The sequence below is a fragment of the Crinia signifera genome, chromosome 11 (assembly GCF_055691185.1).
Source record: "Crinia signifera chromosome 11, ASM5569118v1, whole genome shotgun sequence".
Classification (NCBI taxonomy): domain Eukaryota; kingdom Metazoa; phylum Chordata; class Amphibia; order Anura; family Myobatrachidae; genus Crinia; species Crinia signifera.
The window spans coordinates 27,604,778-27,622,612 of NC_139227.1; the positions used below are offsets into that span (position 1 = coordinate 27,604,778).

The following is a 17,835-nucleotide window of genomic DNA, read 5'->3' on the forward strand; positions in this document are numbered from 1 at the left end:
TCCTATAATGCTAGTTACCAGCCCGTCAAAATTACAGAAAAACATCGGCCGTAATGTCAGCACCGGCGGCTTTGTGTTCATGAACAGAGCAAAATTTCAATTGCTTCAGCTAGTGGTTGCCGGTGTGTAAAACATTGAATTCCTCCCATAGAGGTGAGGAGCAGGTTTAGCCTTTTAGTAAAGAGGACCCGCCCACTGTTCTGATCTAATTTTGGTTCATTCACCCGGGGAGCGAATGAACCACCAGGGAAGATGGCCACTTGCTGCTCTGGCCCTCAGCAGCTGCACCCCCTGCACCAATGGTAGTTATGCCCTTGCCACCAATAAAACATTTAGGGGCTAATTCTGAGTTGAAAGAGGAACAAAAAAAAAATTCCCTGTCCCCCTCCAGCCTACTGCTCCCTGTGCCCCTCCAGCCTAATGCTCCCCATGCCCCTCCAGCCTGCTGTTCCCCGTGCCCCTCCAGCCTGCTGTTCCCCGTGCCCCTCCAGCCTGCTGTTCCCCGTGACCCTCCAGCCTGCTGTTCCCCGTGCCCCTCCAGTCTGCTGTTCCCTGTGCCCCTCCAGCCTGCTGTTCCCTGTGCCCCTCCAGCCTGCTGTTCCCTGTGCCCCTCCAGCCTGCTGTTCCCTGTGCCCCTCCAGTCTGCTGTTCCCTGTGCCTCTCCAGTCTGCTGTTCCCCGTGCCCCTCCAGCCTGATGTTCCCCGTGCCCCTCCAGCCTGATGTTTCCCGTGCCCCTCCAGCCTGATGTTCCCCGTGCCCCTCCAGCCTGATGTTCCCCGTGCCCCTCCAGCCTGATGTTCCCCGTGCCCCTCCAGCCTGATGTTCCCCGTGCCCCTCCAGCCTGATGTTCCCGGTGCCCCTCCAGCCTGCCGCTCCCGGTGCCCCTCCAGCCTGCCGCTCCCGGTGCCCCTCCAGCCTACCGCTCCCCGTATCCATCAAGCCTACCGCTCCCCGTACCCCTCCAGCCTACCGCTCCCCGTATCCATCAAGCCTACCGCTCCCCGTACCCCTCCAGCCTACTGGTCCTCCTGCCCTCCAGCCTACTGCTCCCTGTGCCCCTCCAGCCCACTGCTCCCTGTGCCCCTCCAGTCTAGGAGTGGAGCATTGTGTGGCTGAGTGTGTGCAGAGAGATTAGGAGTGGAGCATTGTGTGGGTGAGTGTGTGCAGAGAGCATAGTAGTAGAGTATTGTGTGGGTGAGTTTGTGTAGCATGGTATAGAGAGCATAGGAGTGGAGCATTGTGTGGGTGAGTGTGTGCAGAGAGAATAGGAGTGGGAGCATTGGAATAAAGTGAGTGTGTACAGCATGGTGCTAGGGAACATAGACATGGATCATTGTGTGGGTGAGTGTGTGCAGAGAGCATAGGAGTGGAGTTTTGTGTGGGTGAGTGTGTGTAGCATGGTACAGAGAGCATAGGAGTGGAGCATTGTGTGGCTAAGTGTGTGCAGCATGGCAATAGAGAGCATAGGAATGAAGTGAGTGTGTACAGCATGGTGCTAGGGAGCATAGGAGTGGGCCATTGTGTGGGTGAGTGTGTGCAGAGAGCATAGGAGTGGGGCATTGTGTGGGTGAGTGTGTGCAGAGAGCATAGGAGTGGGGCATTGTGTAGGTGAGTCTGTACAGAGAGAATAGGAGTGGAGCATTGTGTGGGTGAGTGTGTGTAGCATGGCCCTAGGGAGCATAGGAGTGGAGCATTGTGTGGACGAGTGTGCATAGAGCAAAGGAGTGGGTTAGTGTGTGTAGCATGGTGCTAGGGAGCATAGGAGTGGGTCATTGTGTAGGTGAGTGTGTACAGAGAGCATAGGAGTGGAGCATTGTGTGGGTGAGTGTGTGTAGCATGGTGCTAGGGAGCATATGAGTGGAGAATTGTGTGGGTGAGTGTGTGTAGCATGGTACAGAGCGCATAGGAGTGGGACATTGTGTGGGTGAGTGTGCAGAGAGCATAGGAGTGGGGCATTGTGTAGGTGAGTGTGTACAGAGAGCATAGTAGTAGAGTATTGTGTGGGTGAGTGTGTGTAGCATGCTACAGAGAGCATAGGATTGGGACATTGTGTGGGTGAGTGTGTGCAGAGAGCATAGGCGTAGAGCATTGTGTGGCTAAGTGTGTTCAGCATGGTAATAGAGAGCATAGGAATGAAGTGAGTGTGTACAGCATGGTGCTAGGGAGCATAGGAGTGGGGCATTGTGTGGATGAGTGTGTGCAGAGAGCATAGGAGTGGGGCATTGTCTGGGTGAGTGTGTGCAGAGAGCATAGGAGTGGAGCATTGTCTGTGTGAGTGTGTGTAGCATGCTGTTAGGGAGCATAGGAATGGAGCATTGTGGGGGTGAGTGTGTGTAGCATGGTGAGCATAGGAATGGGGTGAGTGTGTACAGCATAGTGCTAGGGAGCATAGGAGTGGGGTATTGTGTGGGTGTGTGTGAGTGTGTACAGTGAGCATAGGAGTGGGGCATTGTGTGGGTGTGTGTGTGCAGAGAGCATAGTAATGGAGCATTGTCTGGAAGAGTGTGTGCAGAGAGCATAGGAGTGGGGCATTGTGTAGGTGAGTGTGTACAGAGAGCATAGGAGTTGAGTATTGTGTGGGTGAGTGTATGTAGCATGGTACAGAGAGAATAGAAGTGGGGCATTGTGTGGGTGAGTGTGTGCAGAAAGCATAGGAGTGGGGCATTGGGGCAGATGTACTAACCCCCCCCCCCCTTTGCGCTTCTGAAATAACGTCCCGCTTCTCCTGCATAACGAGGAGAAGCGGGCACTCGTTGTATTAACATCCCCCATGCCGATAAGGAGAGCCGTTATCCCCAGCGTTAACGGCTCTCCTGATCGGCTCCCTCGCCGCCCCGCACATGCGCACTCGCCGTCGCCCCCCCTGCCCGGCTTACTGGGCATGCGCGAGATCTCCAACGCAGCCCAAGCCAGACGCAGGGCTAGCGTTGTCCCCATAGTGGGGGATAGGACAACGCTAGCCCTGAGCTAGCGAAGCGGCCGGGGCGAATTAACGCCTTGAAGGCTGTTAATACATCGCCCCGGCCGTTAATCCCTGGGGGGGATTGCAGGGACAGCCCCGCCGAGCGTAACTCTGCGGGCTGTCACTAGCGCACGTTAGGTGCGCTAGTAATACATAAGCAAAATCGTAATCCCCCCCCCCAGTTAACCAGCGTTAAGTGCATTTTTGCACTTAACGCTGGTTGATACATCTGCCCCATTCTGTGAGTGAGTGTGTGCAGAGAACATAGGAGTGGGGCATTGTGTGGTTGAGTGTGTAGCATGGTGCAGAGAGCATAGGAGTGGGGCATTGTGTGGGTGAGTGTGTGTAGCATGGTGCTAGGGAGAATAGGAGTGGGGTATTGTGTGGGTGAGTGTGTAGCATAGTGCAGAGAGCATAGGAGTGGGGCATTGTTTGGGTGAGTGTGGGCAGAGAGCATAGGAGTGGGGCATTGTATGAGTGAGTGTGTGCAGAGAGCATAGGAGTGGAGCATTGTGTGGGTGAGTGTGTGCAGAGAGCATAGGAGTGGGGCATTGTTTGGGTGAGTGTGGGCAGAGAGCATAGGAGTGGAGCATTGTGTGGGTGAGTGTGCAGAGAGCATAGGAGTGGGGCATTGTGTGGGTGAGTGTGCAGAGAGCATAGGAGTGGAGCATTGTGTGGGTGAGTGTGTGCAGAGAGCATAGGAGTGGGGCATTGTGTGAATGAGTATGTGCAGAGAGCATAGGAGTCGAGTATTGTTTGGGTAAGTGTGTGTAGCATGGTGCTAGGGAGCATAGGAGTGGGGCATTGTGTGGGTGAGTGTGTGCACAGAGCATAGGAGTGGAGCATTGTGTGGGTGAGTGTGTGCAGAGAGCATAGGATTGAAGCATTGTGTGGGTGAGTGTGTGCAGAGAGCATAGGAGTGGAGCATTGTGTGGGTGAGTGTGTGCAGAGAGCATTGTCTAGGTGAGTGTGTGCAGAGAGCATAGGAGTGGAGCATTGTCTAGGTGAGCGTGTGCAGAGAGCATAGGAGTGGAGCATTGTGTAGGTGAGTGTGTGCAGAGAGCATAGGAGTGGAGCATTGTGTGGGTGAGTGTGTGCAGAGAGCATAGGAGTGGAGCATTGTCTAGGTGAGTGTGTGCAGAGAGCATAGGAGTGGAGCATTGTCTAGGTGAGTGTGTGCAGAGAGCATAGGAGTGGAGCATTGTCTAGGTGAGCGTGTGCAGAGAGCATAGGAGTGGAGCATTGTGTAGGTGAGTGTGTGCAGAGAGCATAGGAGTGGAGCATTGTGTGGGTGAGTGTGTGCAGAGAGCATTGTCTAGGTGAGTGTGTGCAGAGAGCATAGGAGTGGAGCATTGTGTAGGTGAGTGTGTGCAGAGAGCATAGGAGTGGAGCATTGTGTGGGTGAGTGTGTGCAGAGAGCATAGGAGTGTGGAAGCATGGAGCTGGGGAGCATAAGAAGGGTGCCGGATGACCTCCCGGCAGTCAGGATTCCGACGTTCATTAGACAGATGTTGGAATGCCAACTGTTAAATGCCCGACAGTCGAGATCCCAACTTGCAGGGTCGTGGGGGTTCACGACTCTCATAGAGGGAGAATAGAAACTGTTTCTTTGCGCTCGCCCCGCTGTCAGAGTACCGGGACCCTCATACCACACCCCATAGCAGCGGAGCATCATGAATGATGCGAGGTGCAGGCCACTATCTAAGAATCGCAGTGTCATGTTTCCTGCGGAGAACTATTCCAGTCTCTCCACATTAATCTGCAGCTTTCACCAAGTGCAGCTGTGAGAGAGGAAGATTTACTGGCAGATGCTCCCATGTTTTCACCCTGCGCTGTCCTCCCAACTCCAGACTTCTAATGCATCTGCCTGGCAGCACCTTACAGATCACAGAGCACTGGAATCTATCATGAGGAACTGCGGCCGCTTGATGGATGACTGAGTAATGGACTCCGAGTACATTAGTGAGCCCCAGTGTAATGGCAAAGCTCTTGCCTATGGCTCCTGTTGCAGATCATTCATAGTGTCCTCTAACTCATTAGCTGCTGCCAGGACTTGGCCCGTGTACAGGTGGGGAAGAAGTACGGGCTGCGACGTGTTATCTACTGTCTGTGTACTGCCGAGGTGCCTGTGTAATGGGAGTGCACCGGAACCTCAGCTGATCACATTTATTCCCGTCTGCCTTATTGCACCCCCGTTTCAGGTCACCGACTCACCCGTCACACTCACATTAGGACACAGTGTCTCCGAAACATGAAGAGATTACAAACAGAGAAATTCTGCAGAGCCTACAATACAGGGTGTCGCAAGCTGGGAACACATTATAGGCCTGATTCAGGCCTGTACGCTAGGCTGCGTATACTTGCAGGCAAACACCTGCTGCCCGCATCCCCTCACTAGCATGCCAGGGGATGTGTACGTACGAGAACGCATCCCCTCGTCTGCAGCCGAAGGGGTGCAAAATCATTCGATGGTCACCGACCATCAAATTATTTTTCTGCCCTTTGGAAATCAGTCATTCTAAATTGATACTTCTTTCCGCCGCAGATCAACAAAAAGGGGACTGGTGCTGACGTCATGTGATGACCGCAACAACCAGCATATTCATGGGCCTTCCCCCTGCTCGCCCCCTCTGGAGCAAAAGGCTCGGCGAGTTCACAGCTGTTCACTCTCGGGGTTTGCACATGCGCATAAACAAGCATGGACAAAGCCCACATCATCGGGCACAGGGCCGAATCGGCCCCTATAAGATTATCTGTCCAATCTTTCTGGTGAGTGTGTGCAGAGAGCATTGTGTGGGTGAGTGTGTGCAGAGAGCATAGGAGTGGAGCATTGTGTAGGTGAGTGTGCAGAGAGCATAGGAGTGGGGCATTGTGTGGGTGAGTGTGTGCAGAGAGCATAGGAGTGGGGCATTGTTTGGGTGAGTGTGGGCAGAGAGCATAGGAGTGGAGCATTGTGTGGGTGAGTGTGTGCAGAGAGCATAGGAGTGGGGCATTGTTTGGGTGAGTGTGGGCAGAGAGCATAGGAGTGGAGCATTGTGTGGGTGAGTGTGTGCAGAGAGCATAGGAGTGGGGCATTGTTTGGGTGAGTGTGGGCAGAGAGCATAGGAGTGGAGCATTGTGTGGGTGAGTGTGCAGAGAGCATAGGAGTGGGGCATTGTGTGGGTGAGTGTGCAGAGAGCATAGGAGTGGAGCATTGTGTGGGTGAGTGTGTGCAGAGAGCATAGGAGTGGGGCATTGTGTGGTTGAGTGTGTGCAGAGAGCATAGGAGTGGAGCATTGTATGGGTGAGTGTGCAGAGAGCATAGGAGCAGAGCATTGTGTGGGTGAGTGTGCAGAGAGCATAGGAGTGGAGCATTGTGTGGGTGAGTGTGTGCAGAGAGCATAGGAGTGGAGCATTGTGTGGGTGAGTGTGTGCAGAGAGCATAGGAGTGGAGCATTGTGTGGGTGAGTATGGACAGAGAGCATAGGAGTGGAGCATTGTGTGGTTGAGTGTGTGCAGAGAGCATAGGAGTTGGGCATTGTGCGGGTGAGTGTGTGCAGAGAGCATAGGAGTGGAGCATTGTGTGGGTGAGTGTGTGCAGAGAGCATAGGAGTGGAGCATTGTGTGAGTGAGTGTGTGAAGAGAGCATAGGAGTGGAGCATTGTGTGGTTGAGTGTGTGCAGAGAGCATAGGAGTGGAGCATTGTGTGGTTGAGTGTGTGCAGAGAGCATAGGAGTGGAGCATTGTGTGGTTGAGTGTGTGCAGAGAGCATAGGAGTGGAGCATTGTGTGGTTGAGTGTGTGCAGAGAGCATAGGAGTGGAGCATTGTGTGGTTGAGTGTGTGCAGAGAGCATAGGAGTTGAGCATTGTATGAGTGAGTGTGCAGAGAGCATAGGAGTGGGGCATTGTGTGGGTGAGTGTGTGCAGAGAGCATAGGAGTGGAGCATTGTGTGGGTGAGTGTGTGCAGAGAGCATAGGAGTGGAGCATTGTGTGGGTGAGTGTGTGCAGAGAGCATAAGAGTGGAGCATTGTGTGGGTGAGTGTGTGCAGAGAGCATAGGAGTGGAGCTTTGTGTGGGTGAGTGTGTCCAGAGAGCATAGGAGTGGAGCTTTGTGTGGGTGAGTGTGTGCATAGAGCATAGGAGTGGAACAATGTCTGGGTGAGTGTGTGCAGAGAGCATAGGAGTGGAGCAATGTCTGGGTGAGTGTGTGCAGAGAGCATAGGAGTGGAGCATTGTGTGGGTGAGTGTGTGCAGAGAGCATAGGAGTGGGGCATTGTGTGGGTGAGTGTGTGCAGAGAGCATAGGAGTGGAGCATTGTCTGGGTGAGTGTGTGCAGAGAGCATAGGAGTGGAGCAATGTCTGGGTGAGTGTGTGCAGAGAGCATAGGAGTGGAGCATTGTCTGGGTGAGTGTGTGCAGAGAGCATAGGAGTGGAGCATTGTCTGGGTGAGTGTGCAGAGAGCATAGGAGTGGAGCATTGTCTGGGTGAGTGTGCAGAGAGCATATGAGTGGAGCATTGTGTTGGGTGAGTGTGCAGAAAGCATAGGAGCGGAGCATTGTGTGGGTGAGTGTGCAGAGAGCATAGGAGTGGGGCATTGTCTGGGTGAGTGTGTGCAGAGAGCATAGGAGTGGAGCATTCTGTGGGTGAGTGTGTGCAGAGAGCATAGGAGTGGAGCATTCTGTGGGTGAGTGTGTGCAGAGAGCATAGGAGTGGAGCATTGTCTGGGTGAGTGTGCAGAGAGCATAGGAGTGGAGCATTGTCTGGGTGAGTGTGCAGAGAGCATATGAGTGGAGCATTGTGTTGGGTGAGTGTGCAGAAAGCATAGGAGTGGAGCATTGTGTGGGTGAGTGTGCAGAGAGCATAGGAGTGGGGCATTGTCTGGGTGAGTGTGTGCAGAGAGCATAGGAGTGGAGCATTCTGTGGGTGAGTGTGTGCAGAGAGCATAGGAGTGGAGCATTCTGTGGGTGAGTGTGTGCAGAGAGCATAGGAGTGGAGCATTGTATGAGTGAGTGTGTGCAGAGAGCATAGGAGTTGAGCATTGTATGAGTGAGTGTGTGCAGAGAGCATAGGAGTGGGGCATTGTGTGGGTGAGTGTGTGCAGAGAGCATAGGAGTGGAGCATTGTGTGGGTGAGTGTGTGCAGAGAGCATAGGAGTGGAGCATTGTGTGGGTGAGTGTGCAGAGAGCATAGGAGCGGAGCATTGTGTGGGTGAGTGTGCAGAGAGCATAGGAGCGGAGCATTGTGTGGGTGAGTGTGTGCAGAGAGCATAGGAGTGGAGCATTGTGTGGGTGAGTGTGTGCAGAGAGCATAGGAGTGGAGCATTGTGTGGGTGAGTATGGACAGAGTGCAAAAGAGTGGAGCATTGTGTGGATGAGTATGGACAGAGAGCATAGGAGTGGAGCATTGTGTGGTTGAGTGTGTGCAGAGAGCATAGGAGTGGAGCATTGTGTGGTTGAGTGTGTGCAGAGAGCATAGTAGTGGAGCATTGTGTGGTTGAGTGTGTGCAGAGAGCATAGGAGTTGAGCATTGTATGAGTGAGTGTGTGCAGAGAGCATAGGAGTGGGGCATTGTGTGGGTGAGTGTGTGCAGAGAGCATAGGAGTGGAGCTTTGTGTGGGTGAGTGTGTGCATAGAGCATAGGAGTGGAACAATGTCTGGGTGAGTGTGTGCAGAGAGCATAGGAGTGGAGCAATGTCTGGGTGAGTGTGTGCAGAGAGCATAGGAGTGGAGCATTGTGTGGGTGAGTGTGTGCAGAGAGCATAGGAGTGGGGCATTGTGTGGGTGAGTGTGTGCAGAGAGCATAGGAGTGGAGCATTGTCTGGGTGAGTGTGTGCAGAGAGCATAGGAGTGGAGCATTGTCTGGGTGAGTGTGTGCAGAGAGCATAGGAGTGGAGCATTGTCTGGGTGAGTGTGCAGAGAGCATAGGAGTGGAGCATTGTCTGGGTGAGTGTGTGCAGAGAGCATAGGAGTGGAGCATTGTCTGGGTGAGTGTGCAGAGAGCATATGAGTGGAGCATTGTGTTGGGTGAGTGTGCAGAGAGCATATGAGTGGAGCATTGTGTGGGTGAGTGTGCAGAAAGCATAGGAGCGGAGCATTGTGTGGGTGAGTGTGTGCAGAGAGCATAGGAGTGGAGCATTGTGTGGGTGAGTGTGCAGAGAGCATAGGAGTGGGGCATTGTCTGGGTGAGTGTGTGCAGAGAGCATAGGAGTGGAGCATTCTGTGGGTGAGTGTGTGCAGAGAGCATAGGAGTGGAGCATTCTGTGGGTGAGTGTGTGCAGAGAGCATAGGAGTGGAGCATTCTGTGGGTGAGTGTGTGCAGAGAGCATAGGAGTGGAGCATTGTCTGGGTGAGTGTGTGCAGAGAGCATAGGAGTGGAGCATTCTGTGGGTGAGTGTGTGCAGAGAGCATAGGAGTGGAGCATTGTCTGGGTGAGTGTGTGCAGAGAGCATAGGAGTGGAGCATTGCCTGGGTGAGTGTGTGCAACGAGCATAGGAGTGGGGCATTTGTGTGAGTGAGTGTGTGCAGAGAGCATAGGAGTGGGGCATTGTGTGGGTGAGTGTGTGCAGAGAGCATAGGAGTGGAGCATTGTGTGGGTGAGTGTGTGCAGAGAGCATAGGAGTGGAGCATTGTGTGGGTGAGTGTGCAGAGAGCATAGGAGCGGAGCATTGTGTGGGTGAGTGTGCAGAGAGCATAGGAGCGGAGCATTGTGTGGGTGAGTGTGTGCAGAGAGCATAGGAGTGGAGCATTGTGTGGGTGAGTGTGTGCAGAGAGCATAGGAGTGGAGCATTGTGTGGGTGAGTATGGACAGAGTGCAAAAGAGTGGAGCATTGTGTGGATGAGTATGGACAGAGAGCATAGGAGTGGAGCATTGTGTGGTTGAGTGTGTGCAGAGAGCATAGGAGTGGAGCATTGTGTGGTTGAGTGTGTGCAGAGAGCATAGTAGTGGAGCATTGTGTGGTTGAGTGTGTGCAGAGAGCATAGGAGTTGAGCATTGTATGAGTGAGTGTGTGCAGAGAGCATAGGAGTGGGGCATTGTGTGGGTGAGTGTGTGCAGAGAGCATAGGAGTGGAGCTTTGTGTGGGTGAGTGTGTGCATAGAGCATAGGAGTGGAACAATGTCTGGGTGAGTGTGTGCAGAGAGCATAGGAGTGGAGCAATGTCTGGGTGAGTGTGTGCAGAGAGCATAGGAGTGGAGCATTGTGTGGGTGAGTGTGTGCAGAGAGCATAGGAGTGGGGCATTGTGTGGGTGAGTGTGTGCAGAGAGCATAGGAGTGGAGCATTGTCTGGGTGAGTGTGTGCAGAGAGCATAGGAGTGGAGCATTGTCTGGGTGAGTGTGTGCAGAGAGCATAGGAGTGGAGCATTGTCTGGGTGAGTGTGCAGAGAGCATAGGAGTGGAGCATTGTCTGGGTGAGTGTGTGCAGAGAGCATAGGAGTGGAGCATTGTCTGGGTGAGTGTGCAGAGAGCATATGAGTGGAGCATTGTGTTGGGTGAGTGTGCAGAGAGCATATGAGTGGAGCATTGTGTGGGTGAGTGTGCAGAAAGCATAGGAGCGGAGCATTGTGTGGGTGAGTGTGTGCAGAGAGCATAGGAGTGGAGCATTGTGTGGGTGAGTGTGCAGAGAGCATAGGAGTGGGGCATTGTCTGGGTGAGTGTGTGCAGAGAGCATAGGAGTGGAGCATTCTGTGGGTGAGTGTGTGCAGAGAGCATAGGAGTGGAGCATTCTGTGGGTGAGTGTGTGCAGAGAGCATAGGAGTGGAGCATTCTGTGGGTGAGTGTGTGCAGAGAGCATAGGAGTGGAGCATTGTCTGGGTGAGTGTGTGCAGAGAGCATAGGAGTGGAGCATTGTCTGGGTGAGTGTGTGCAGAGAGCATAGGAGTGGAGCATTCTGTGGGTGAGTGTGTGCAGAGAGCATAGGAGTGGAGCATTGTCTGGGTGAGTGTGTGCAGAGAGCATAGGAGTGGAGCATTGTCTGGGTGAGTGTGTGCAGAGAGCATAGGAGTGGAGCATTGCCTGGGTGAGTGTGTGCAACGAGCATAGGAGTGGGGCATTTGTGTGAGTGAGTGTGTGCAGAGAGCATAGGAGTGGGGCATTGTGTGGGTGAGTGTGCAGAAAGCATAGGAGCGGAGCATTGTGTGGGTGAGTGTGTGCAGAGAGCATAGGAGCGGAGCATTGTGTGGGTGAGTGTGCAGAAAGCATAGGAGCGGAGCATTGTGTGGGTGAGTGTGTGCAGAGAGCATAGGAGCGGAGCATTGTGTGGGTGAGTGTGCAGAGAGCATAGGAGTGGGGCATTGTCTGGGTGAGTGTGTGCAGAGAGCATAGGAGTGGAGCATTGTCTGGGTGAGTGTGTGCAGAAAGCATAGGAGTGGGGCATTGTGTGGGTGAATGTGCAGAGAGTATAGGAGTGGAGCATTGTCTGGGTGAGTGTGTGCAGAGAGCATTATCTGGGAGCAGATGACAATTGCCCATTTGCTCCCAAACACTGGAAAACAGACAAAAATGGATGTTCAGACAAATTGATTCACATACATTTGTTTTAACCAATTTATCCGATGAAAAGTTTTTGCCCATTTTCTGGCATTTGGGAGCAAAGGTTTGATTTGCGCCCGACCATTACCAAATTTTCATTCCAACCAGTCAGATTGGACAGATAATCTTATAGTGTGTATCCAGTTTTTAGGCCCCCATACACTATACGATTTGGGCACGATTTCACCCGATTCTCATCTGAATGGTACATACTGTATTATGGGGGAAGCATTTGTTCCTATGCACTACAAACTTCCGTCTTTCTGCAACAGCCAATGGCAGGGAGCAGTATCCTGCCCTCTGCTAAATAGCAAGTGGTGATAAATGGAAACATGCCAAATTCAACCATCGTGGGGATACTGTATATTGGGTTTTATTATTATCGTTTGTTTATATTGCGCCACAAGGGTTTATTATTTAATGTTTTAAGTTGCATATTCTAACTTTGATTAACTTTAAAGTTAGACGGCCTGTCACATACACAAAGAGTAGAGTATTACCCCTGTAAACGGAGAGGTAATTTAGGGATCCTCTGTAACAAAAATCAAGTCTCCTAACGTACTGTGACATGCACTTATGTGGGCCATACATCTGTACCGTGATTCCACATACTGTCAATCTTACCTGTTGATTGGTGGACATTGATGATTCGCGGAGGAATTTAACATTTTGACCGTTAAAGTTTTCCAACAAACTTGGTGTTGGCAGAATAGGGAATTGCACCATACAAGTTAGATGTATGTACCCCATAAGTTACAACTCACCATTATTTTTTTATTTACAGTGTCTTATATAGCGCAGCAGATTCCGTTACAGTGTCTTATATAGCGCAGCAGATTCCATTACAGTTTCTTATATAGCGCAGCAGATCCAGTTACAGTGTCTTATATAGCGCAGCAGATTCCGTTACAGTGTCTTATGTAGCGCAGCAGATTCCGTTACAGTGTCTTATATAGCGCAGCCGATTCCGTTACAGCGTCTTATGTAGCGCAGCAGATTCCGTTACAGTGTCTTATCTAGCGCAGCAGATTCCGTTACAGTGTCTTATATAGCGCAGCAGATTCCGTTACAGTGTCTTATATAGCGCAGCTGATTCCGTTACAGCGTCTTATGTAGCGCAGCAGATTCCGTTACAGTGTCTTATATAGCGCAGCAGATTCCATTACAGTTTCTTATATAGCGCAGCAGATCCAGTTACAGTGTCTTATATAGCGCACAAATCGCTGTGTCCTGATCAACATCTAAATGGTTGGGATCTTCCAGCGTGTACCACCATTGCCTGTCCTCACAGTAAACTCCAAGGAGTGTGGTTAGATTAGGTGAAGTTGCCTGTTCTTTTATATGGTGTCATACAGTGTCCACCGCCCTCCTTGTATTCCTGGGTACCGTGTCCATGCACAACCATTCCTTCCCAGGTGGTGATTTGTGCATGTCTATCCATACGTAAGTAGTGCCATGAACGGCACATGACTAAGGATTATATAAGGGTTACCCCTTAGGGACAACTGCTTTCCCATCTCCTTCCACCCCTCTGATACCTGTTGTCTCTTGCCAGGTGCTAGAGAAAGATGCTCGGCTGCAGGAACTACAAGAGACTATCACTGAGCTACACAATGAGGTCTCCCTCAAGGACTCCAAGGCAGTCATCCATCTACAAGAGAAGCATCATTTGGAGAACCAGGTCAAAGCTCTGAGCCAAGCGGTGAGCTCCTGTCCGCCTCCTGTGGTGCCTGTATGATCATGTCACTGCTGTATGATCCTGCTACATACTGTAGTGTATCAGGAGGGGTCTGTATCGCAGATGTTAATGTCACTGTTTTCTTGTTGAACCCACAGGTTGCCAGGGTCCCAACAGAAAGCCGTAGTGTAGATTCGCTCTCTGCTGTATCGAAAAGCAATGAACTCCTAAAAGATGAAGTGAGTATCTGAAGGTTAGATGGAGGCATGCACTTCCCTTAGTAAGTGGTTCCTAGCAGGCAGGGCCCTCCGCCCTCATGTCCTTGCGTTATCCCTCTCACCCATACGGCACTGCGGACAGTTTGTGGTTCATCTGGAGACCACGGATGGCTCATCCGTGGTCTCCAGATGATTGGTCAACCCTCATTAGGTTGACCGACAACATGTTCATTAGGTTGACAGGTAAAATGTTGACTGCGTCCAAGGACAACAGATGCAAAAGATAGACATGGCCCGGTTTGAACAAATATTTCAACATCTTAAGAAACTTTTTACATACCATCCACTTGGGCTACGATTGGGAATAGTATCCTGTGCTGAGGAGAGCAGTAGCAGAACGAGGCACCCAAAGCATGGCGTATGGGGTGGTACAGTTTACTTACCTATTAAGTTTCTCCCGTTGATCCGTACGCCTCATCTACACAGAGGGTCCGATTCAGAGATGTAGACAAATGCTGTCTCAGCGGCAAACATATGCGACTATCACAGCCGTCGGGATTTGTACTGAGACACTCCCTGGAGGTGCCTGAGATCTCCCCTTCTTCTGCCAGTAGACTTCGGACCAGCAGGGATTGATTGTCAACCTTCGGAGTAACCTTACGGGCGATTAGTCTGGCCGTCCGAAGTAGAGCACTGGAAATATTGGTTCTGCGTACGACAGTTCTGGAATAGGCATCGCTCACCATGTGGCCAAACCATGCAGCCCATTCCTGTCTGAGACACCCCATACTTGGTGTCTGAAATACCGATCCCGGACCACACAGATTGCAGCGATATGTTCGCCAGTAAATGATGCCTGTGGTCTGGACTGAGGGGGTTATGCAGACCTGATCTCACAGCTGTGAATTTGCAGGGCAGGTGATTAGCGATCGAGAGTACATGGGTACGGCCCGTACTACACATGCACAAGGCCATCCTGCAATAAAATTCAACATGTTCTTTTAATCGCTGCCCGTTTGTAAGTTGATTGACCGGAAACCCACAAAAAAACGATCAGCCTGATTCTATTGCACCGGCCGAGTAGGAGTAGGTTCTGGGCTACGCACAGACTGTAGAAATCATTAGATGGGGAATGGTTGCGATTGGATTTGCAGCTAATTGCAGGGGCGGGATTTCACTCTGGCGGGGCGGCGGCTATCTGATCGCAGGACTTTTCTGCAAAATATTACCCACACCATAAGTAGGACCTTTATTAAGGCTTAGTGTAATTATAAATGGCACACCAATTCCACCATAAATATGTGTGTGGATTATGGGACTGTTACTGTGTACAGTAAGGTGGTGGAGGGAGACGTTAGTCGCTGACCTTGAAGGACTGACCGGTTTTGCAGATCCATGTACAGGTGGAGACAGTAGCAGGCACATTATCACGGAGAGAGATAAACTATCAACCATTCAACCACTAATGATCATTTATCAAACAAACCTTGTATAGTGACCAGAGCCGATCAGGACTTTATCTTACTCCAAGTTTTGATAAATCTCCCCCTATGTTTTACCTGTGTGTTACATTTGGAGATTTGTTTGCATCAATAATACCCCTTTTACACCAAAACGCCGGGTCGCGCCTGGGTTTTGGACCCAGCTTCACCCCAGGTGCAACCGTCATTTGTTACCTTTTACACCAGGGCTCCTCCCACCCGGCGCAGGCGGTTCCTCAGCGGCCACTTGGAGATGACATCATCTTCAACCGCCGATCGCTGGGCTGGGGGCAAGTCCAGCACCAAGTAAGCTGTTAGGCTGCCCCCAGCCCCCGAGCATCCCACCAGCCCTCGTCCTGGAGGTGAATGGATGCCGCACACAGGCATCCATTCACCTCCTCCCTGCCTCCGCTGCGGTCTGCAGAGTACAGCAGACAGCAGCGGAGGCTGTGTGCGCCCAACCAACCTGCGGATGCTGCGGTCAGGAGGTTGGGCTTCAACCATTTATGTAAACAGGAGCTGGGTCGGATGACCAGTGTACCCGTTTACACTGCCATCTAACCATGTCCTAGCCATGTTTAACCTAGGTCAGGACCTCTGTAGAAGTCCCATGTAAAGGGACAAGGGGTGATCCATTTACACCGCCTTTGACCCGCTGCTGACCCAGGTTTTTGCGGCGGTGTAAAAGGGGTATAAGTTAACAGCCCATCAATAGGACAGAGCTCCCAGGAGCCGGGACTCGGGCTACTGTGTGTGCGTGCCCGAAGGGAGCTCTGTCGGGCACCATCTAGTGGTCACCAGCGTGCCCGAGAGGTGAGGAGCAGCGTTAGGCTTTTATAGGACGAATTCATTACCATTTTATTAAATAAAGTGTCATTGACGCTTAAGTTTGTCCAATGTGTTTCTCAGATGTTCTCCACAAACAGTCCCTCGCCACTTGGGTCACATTACTTATTTTGTCCTATGATCAAATGCAGACCATTCCTTGAAGGCAGAGCAAGGCTAAATACCAGGACTTGCTTGTAACAATGACCTGTATGATTAGAATGCTATTGTCCCAATTACTGATTCCTTTCCTCCATCAGCTGAATCGCAGAGACACAGAATTGAGGGCAGCTCAGAAAGAAATACTCACACTACAAAACAGCCGAGATGTCCTCACCTCCGAGGTAATGTGCCACCTTCCCACCGTATATCCCACTCTCTCCTACACACGCTGGTGCCTCACATATTACACTTTGCTTTTTGTAGCTGGATGCACAGGAACAGCAGGTGTACAGATTACAGAGGGAGCTCAAGGAAAGACAGGAAGAGTTGGAGCAGAGACATGGCAGAATACAGCAACTATATAAGGACCTGAAGACCACGTCTACCCAGAGAGACGAAGCCCACCAACAGGTAACAAACACGCACTTCTGCAAAACCCACCAACAACACACCAATGGGCACTTGCCATGCACCCCGGGCTGGTCCAACCATCAATCCTTCAGCGTCCTCTGCCATATGTTGTGGCCAAGCCATTGCTATATGTGTGTTTTTGATGATCTATTTTATTTTGTAACACAAAAATTTAAATAAAAATGTGTTTTTATTATTTTTTTTATAATGAGTCTGTTGTTGGTCCCTTTTCAGCTTTCTGACTGTAACCTGCATTTGTCTCAGCTTGAGGAGGAGAACTTTGCTCTGAGGGTCCGTCAACAGAAGCTGGAAACTGAGGTGAGAACAAGATGCTGCCTGTGTGGATAAATGGTGGTACAGTAGATTCCTAGATCTAGTATGTTCTATCTGATTACTTTCTCTGCAGATAGATAAACTGAAGGAAGAGTCTCTGTATGTACAGCGAGGGGAACCTGCAGAGTCAGCATGGGATCCGCAGCAGAGACAGGATCTAGAGGAAAGGCTTTCCAGGTCCGAGAGCGCAGAGCGGGAACATCTGATGTTAATTCAGAGGATGAGAGCAGAAATGCAAGACACAATGTTCAAGGTCAGTATATACTGTATAGACAAATCTCCACTCGTTCCCCTTGCGACCCCCCCTTCCCATCCCCAGCTATCTGGGAAGGGCCACCTGTAAAGGAGAGAGGGACACAGGTGACAGGTACATAGTTTTAAATAGGAAACATTGGAGAAGATGTATCAAGCCTGGAGAAGAGAAAACAACGAAGGTGATAAACTCCTTGAGCTCCTAACTGGCAAGTCACAGGCTGGCATTGAAAAATGACAGTTAGCTTTGCTTGTATCTCTTCTCCCGGCTTACTATATCTGCCCCATTGACACAAGTGGCTAATATGTTTTCTTAAACATTAATAAGGAAATTAATAAGCATAACTAACTGATTCCTGGGGAATAACTGAATTACCAATAGCTGCTACTATTGGGGATTTTACATCACCTGACCTGAGGCAAGAGAAATAAAATCTGCAATATATGCTGTGTTTACTGCAAAAAAAAAAAAAGCTGGCATTCATTAGTAAAAGGTCATAGCATATCATGTACAGCTGTAGACTATAACTTAAGGGGCTGTCGCCCTATTTTAAATGTGTGTTTTGAGAGAGGAAAGTAGAAACAATATGTGCTAGTTGTGCTGATATCTCTGCTTGCTGCATTAGTATTAAGTACAGTTCCTTTGTTTGCTTTCTTTGTCCATGATCCCTCTATCTCTTCCCAGAGGTGGGGTATGACTATATTTTGGGCATGGCTAAGTAAGGATAACGCAGAGATCAGGCAAAGAGGTAGCAACCACATAGACGGTAAAGTGAGATTCTCTCCACACACCTGACTTACCTGACAACAATAAGCCATTGTCCTGTAATTGGCAATCTATGCTGTGGGGATTGTTCTACCTGTTTATATACATATTATGTTAACAGTGACCATGCAGACATGAAACTCCACAAGGTGACATATATGTTGACAATCAGCACATCAACACTTCTGCCGACATAGACATAATGTCAACACTCAATTTCCATTGTACCTCTAAAACTGT

The 17,835-nt window shown here is 50.7% G+C and overlaps 1 protein-coding gene across 6 annotated transcripts in view; it reads left to right on the top strand.

Annotated features, from left to right (window-relative positions):
- Positions 1 to 17,835, top strand: part of PMFBP1 (polyamine modulated factor 1 binding protein 1) — a 112,123-nt gene that overhangs the window by 70,011 nt on the left and 24,277 nt on the right. For all 6 annotated transcript variants that reach the window (XM_083163703.1, XM_083163706.1, XM_083163704.1 and 3 more), the window contains 6 exons: positions 13,025 to 13,171; positions 13,306 to 13,386; positions 15,932 to 16,015; positions 16,098 to 16,244; positions 16,479 to 16,562; positions 16,651 to 16,830. In XM_083163703.1, the coding sequence (XP_083019829.1) occupies positions 13,025 to 13,171; positions 13,306 to 13,386; positions 15,932 to 16,015; positions 16,098 to 16,244; positions 16,479 to 16,562; positions 16,651 to 16,830 (723 nt within the window). The remainder of the gene's footprint in view (positions 1 to 13,024; positions 13,172 to 13,305; positions 13,387 to 15,931; positions 16,016 to 16,097; positions 16,245 to 16,478; positions 16,563 to 16,650; positions 16,831 to 17,835) is intronic.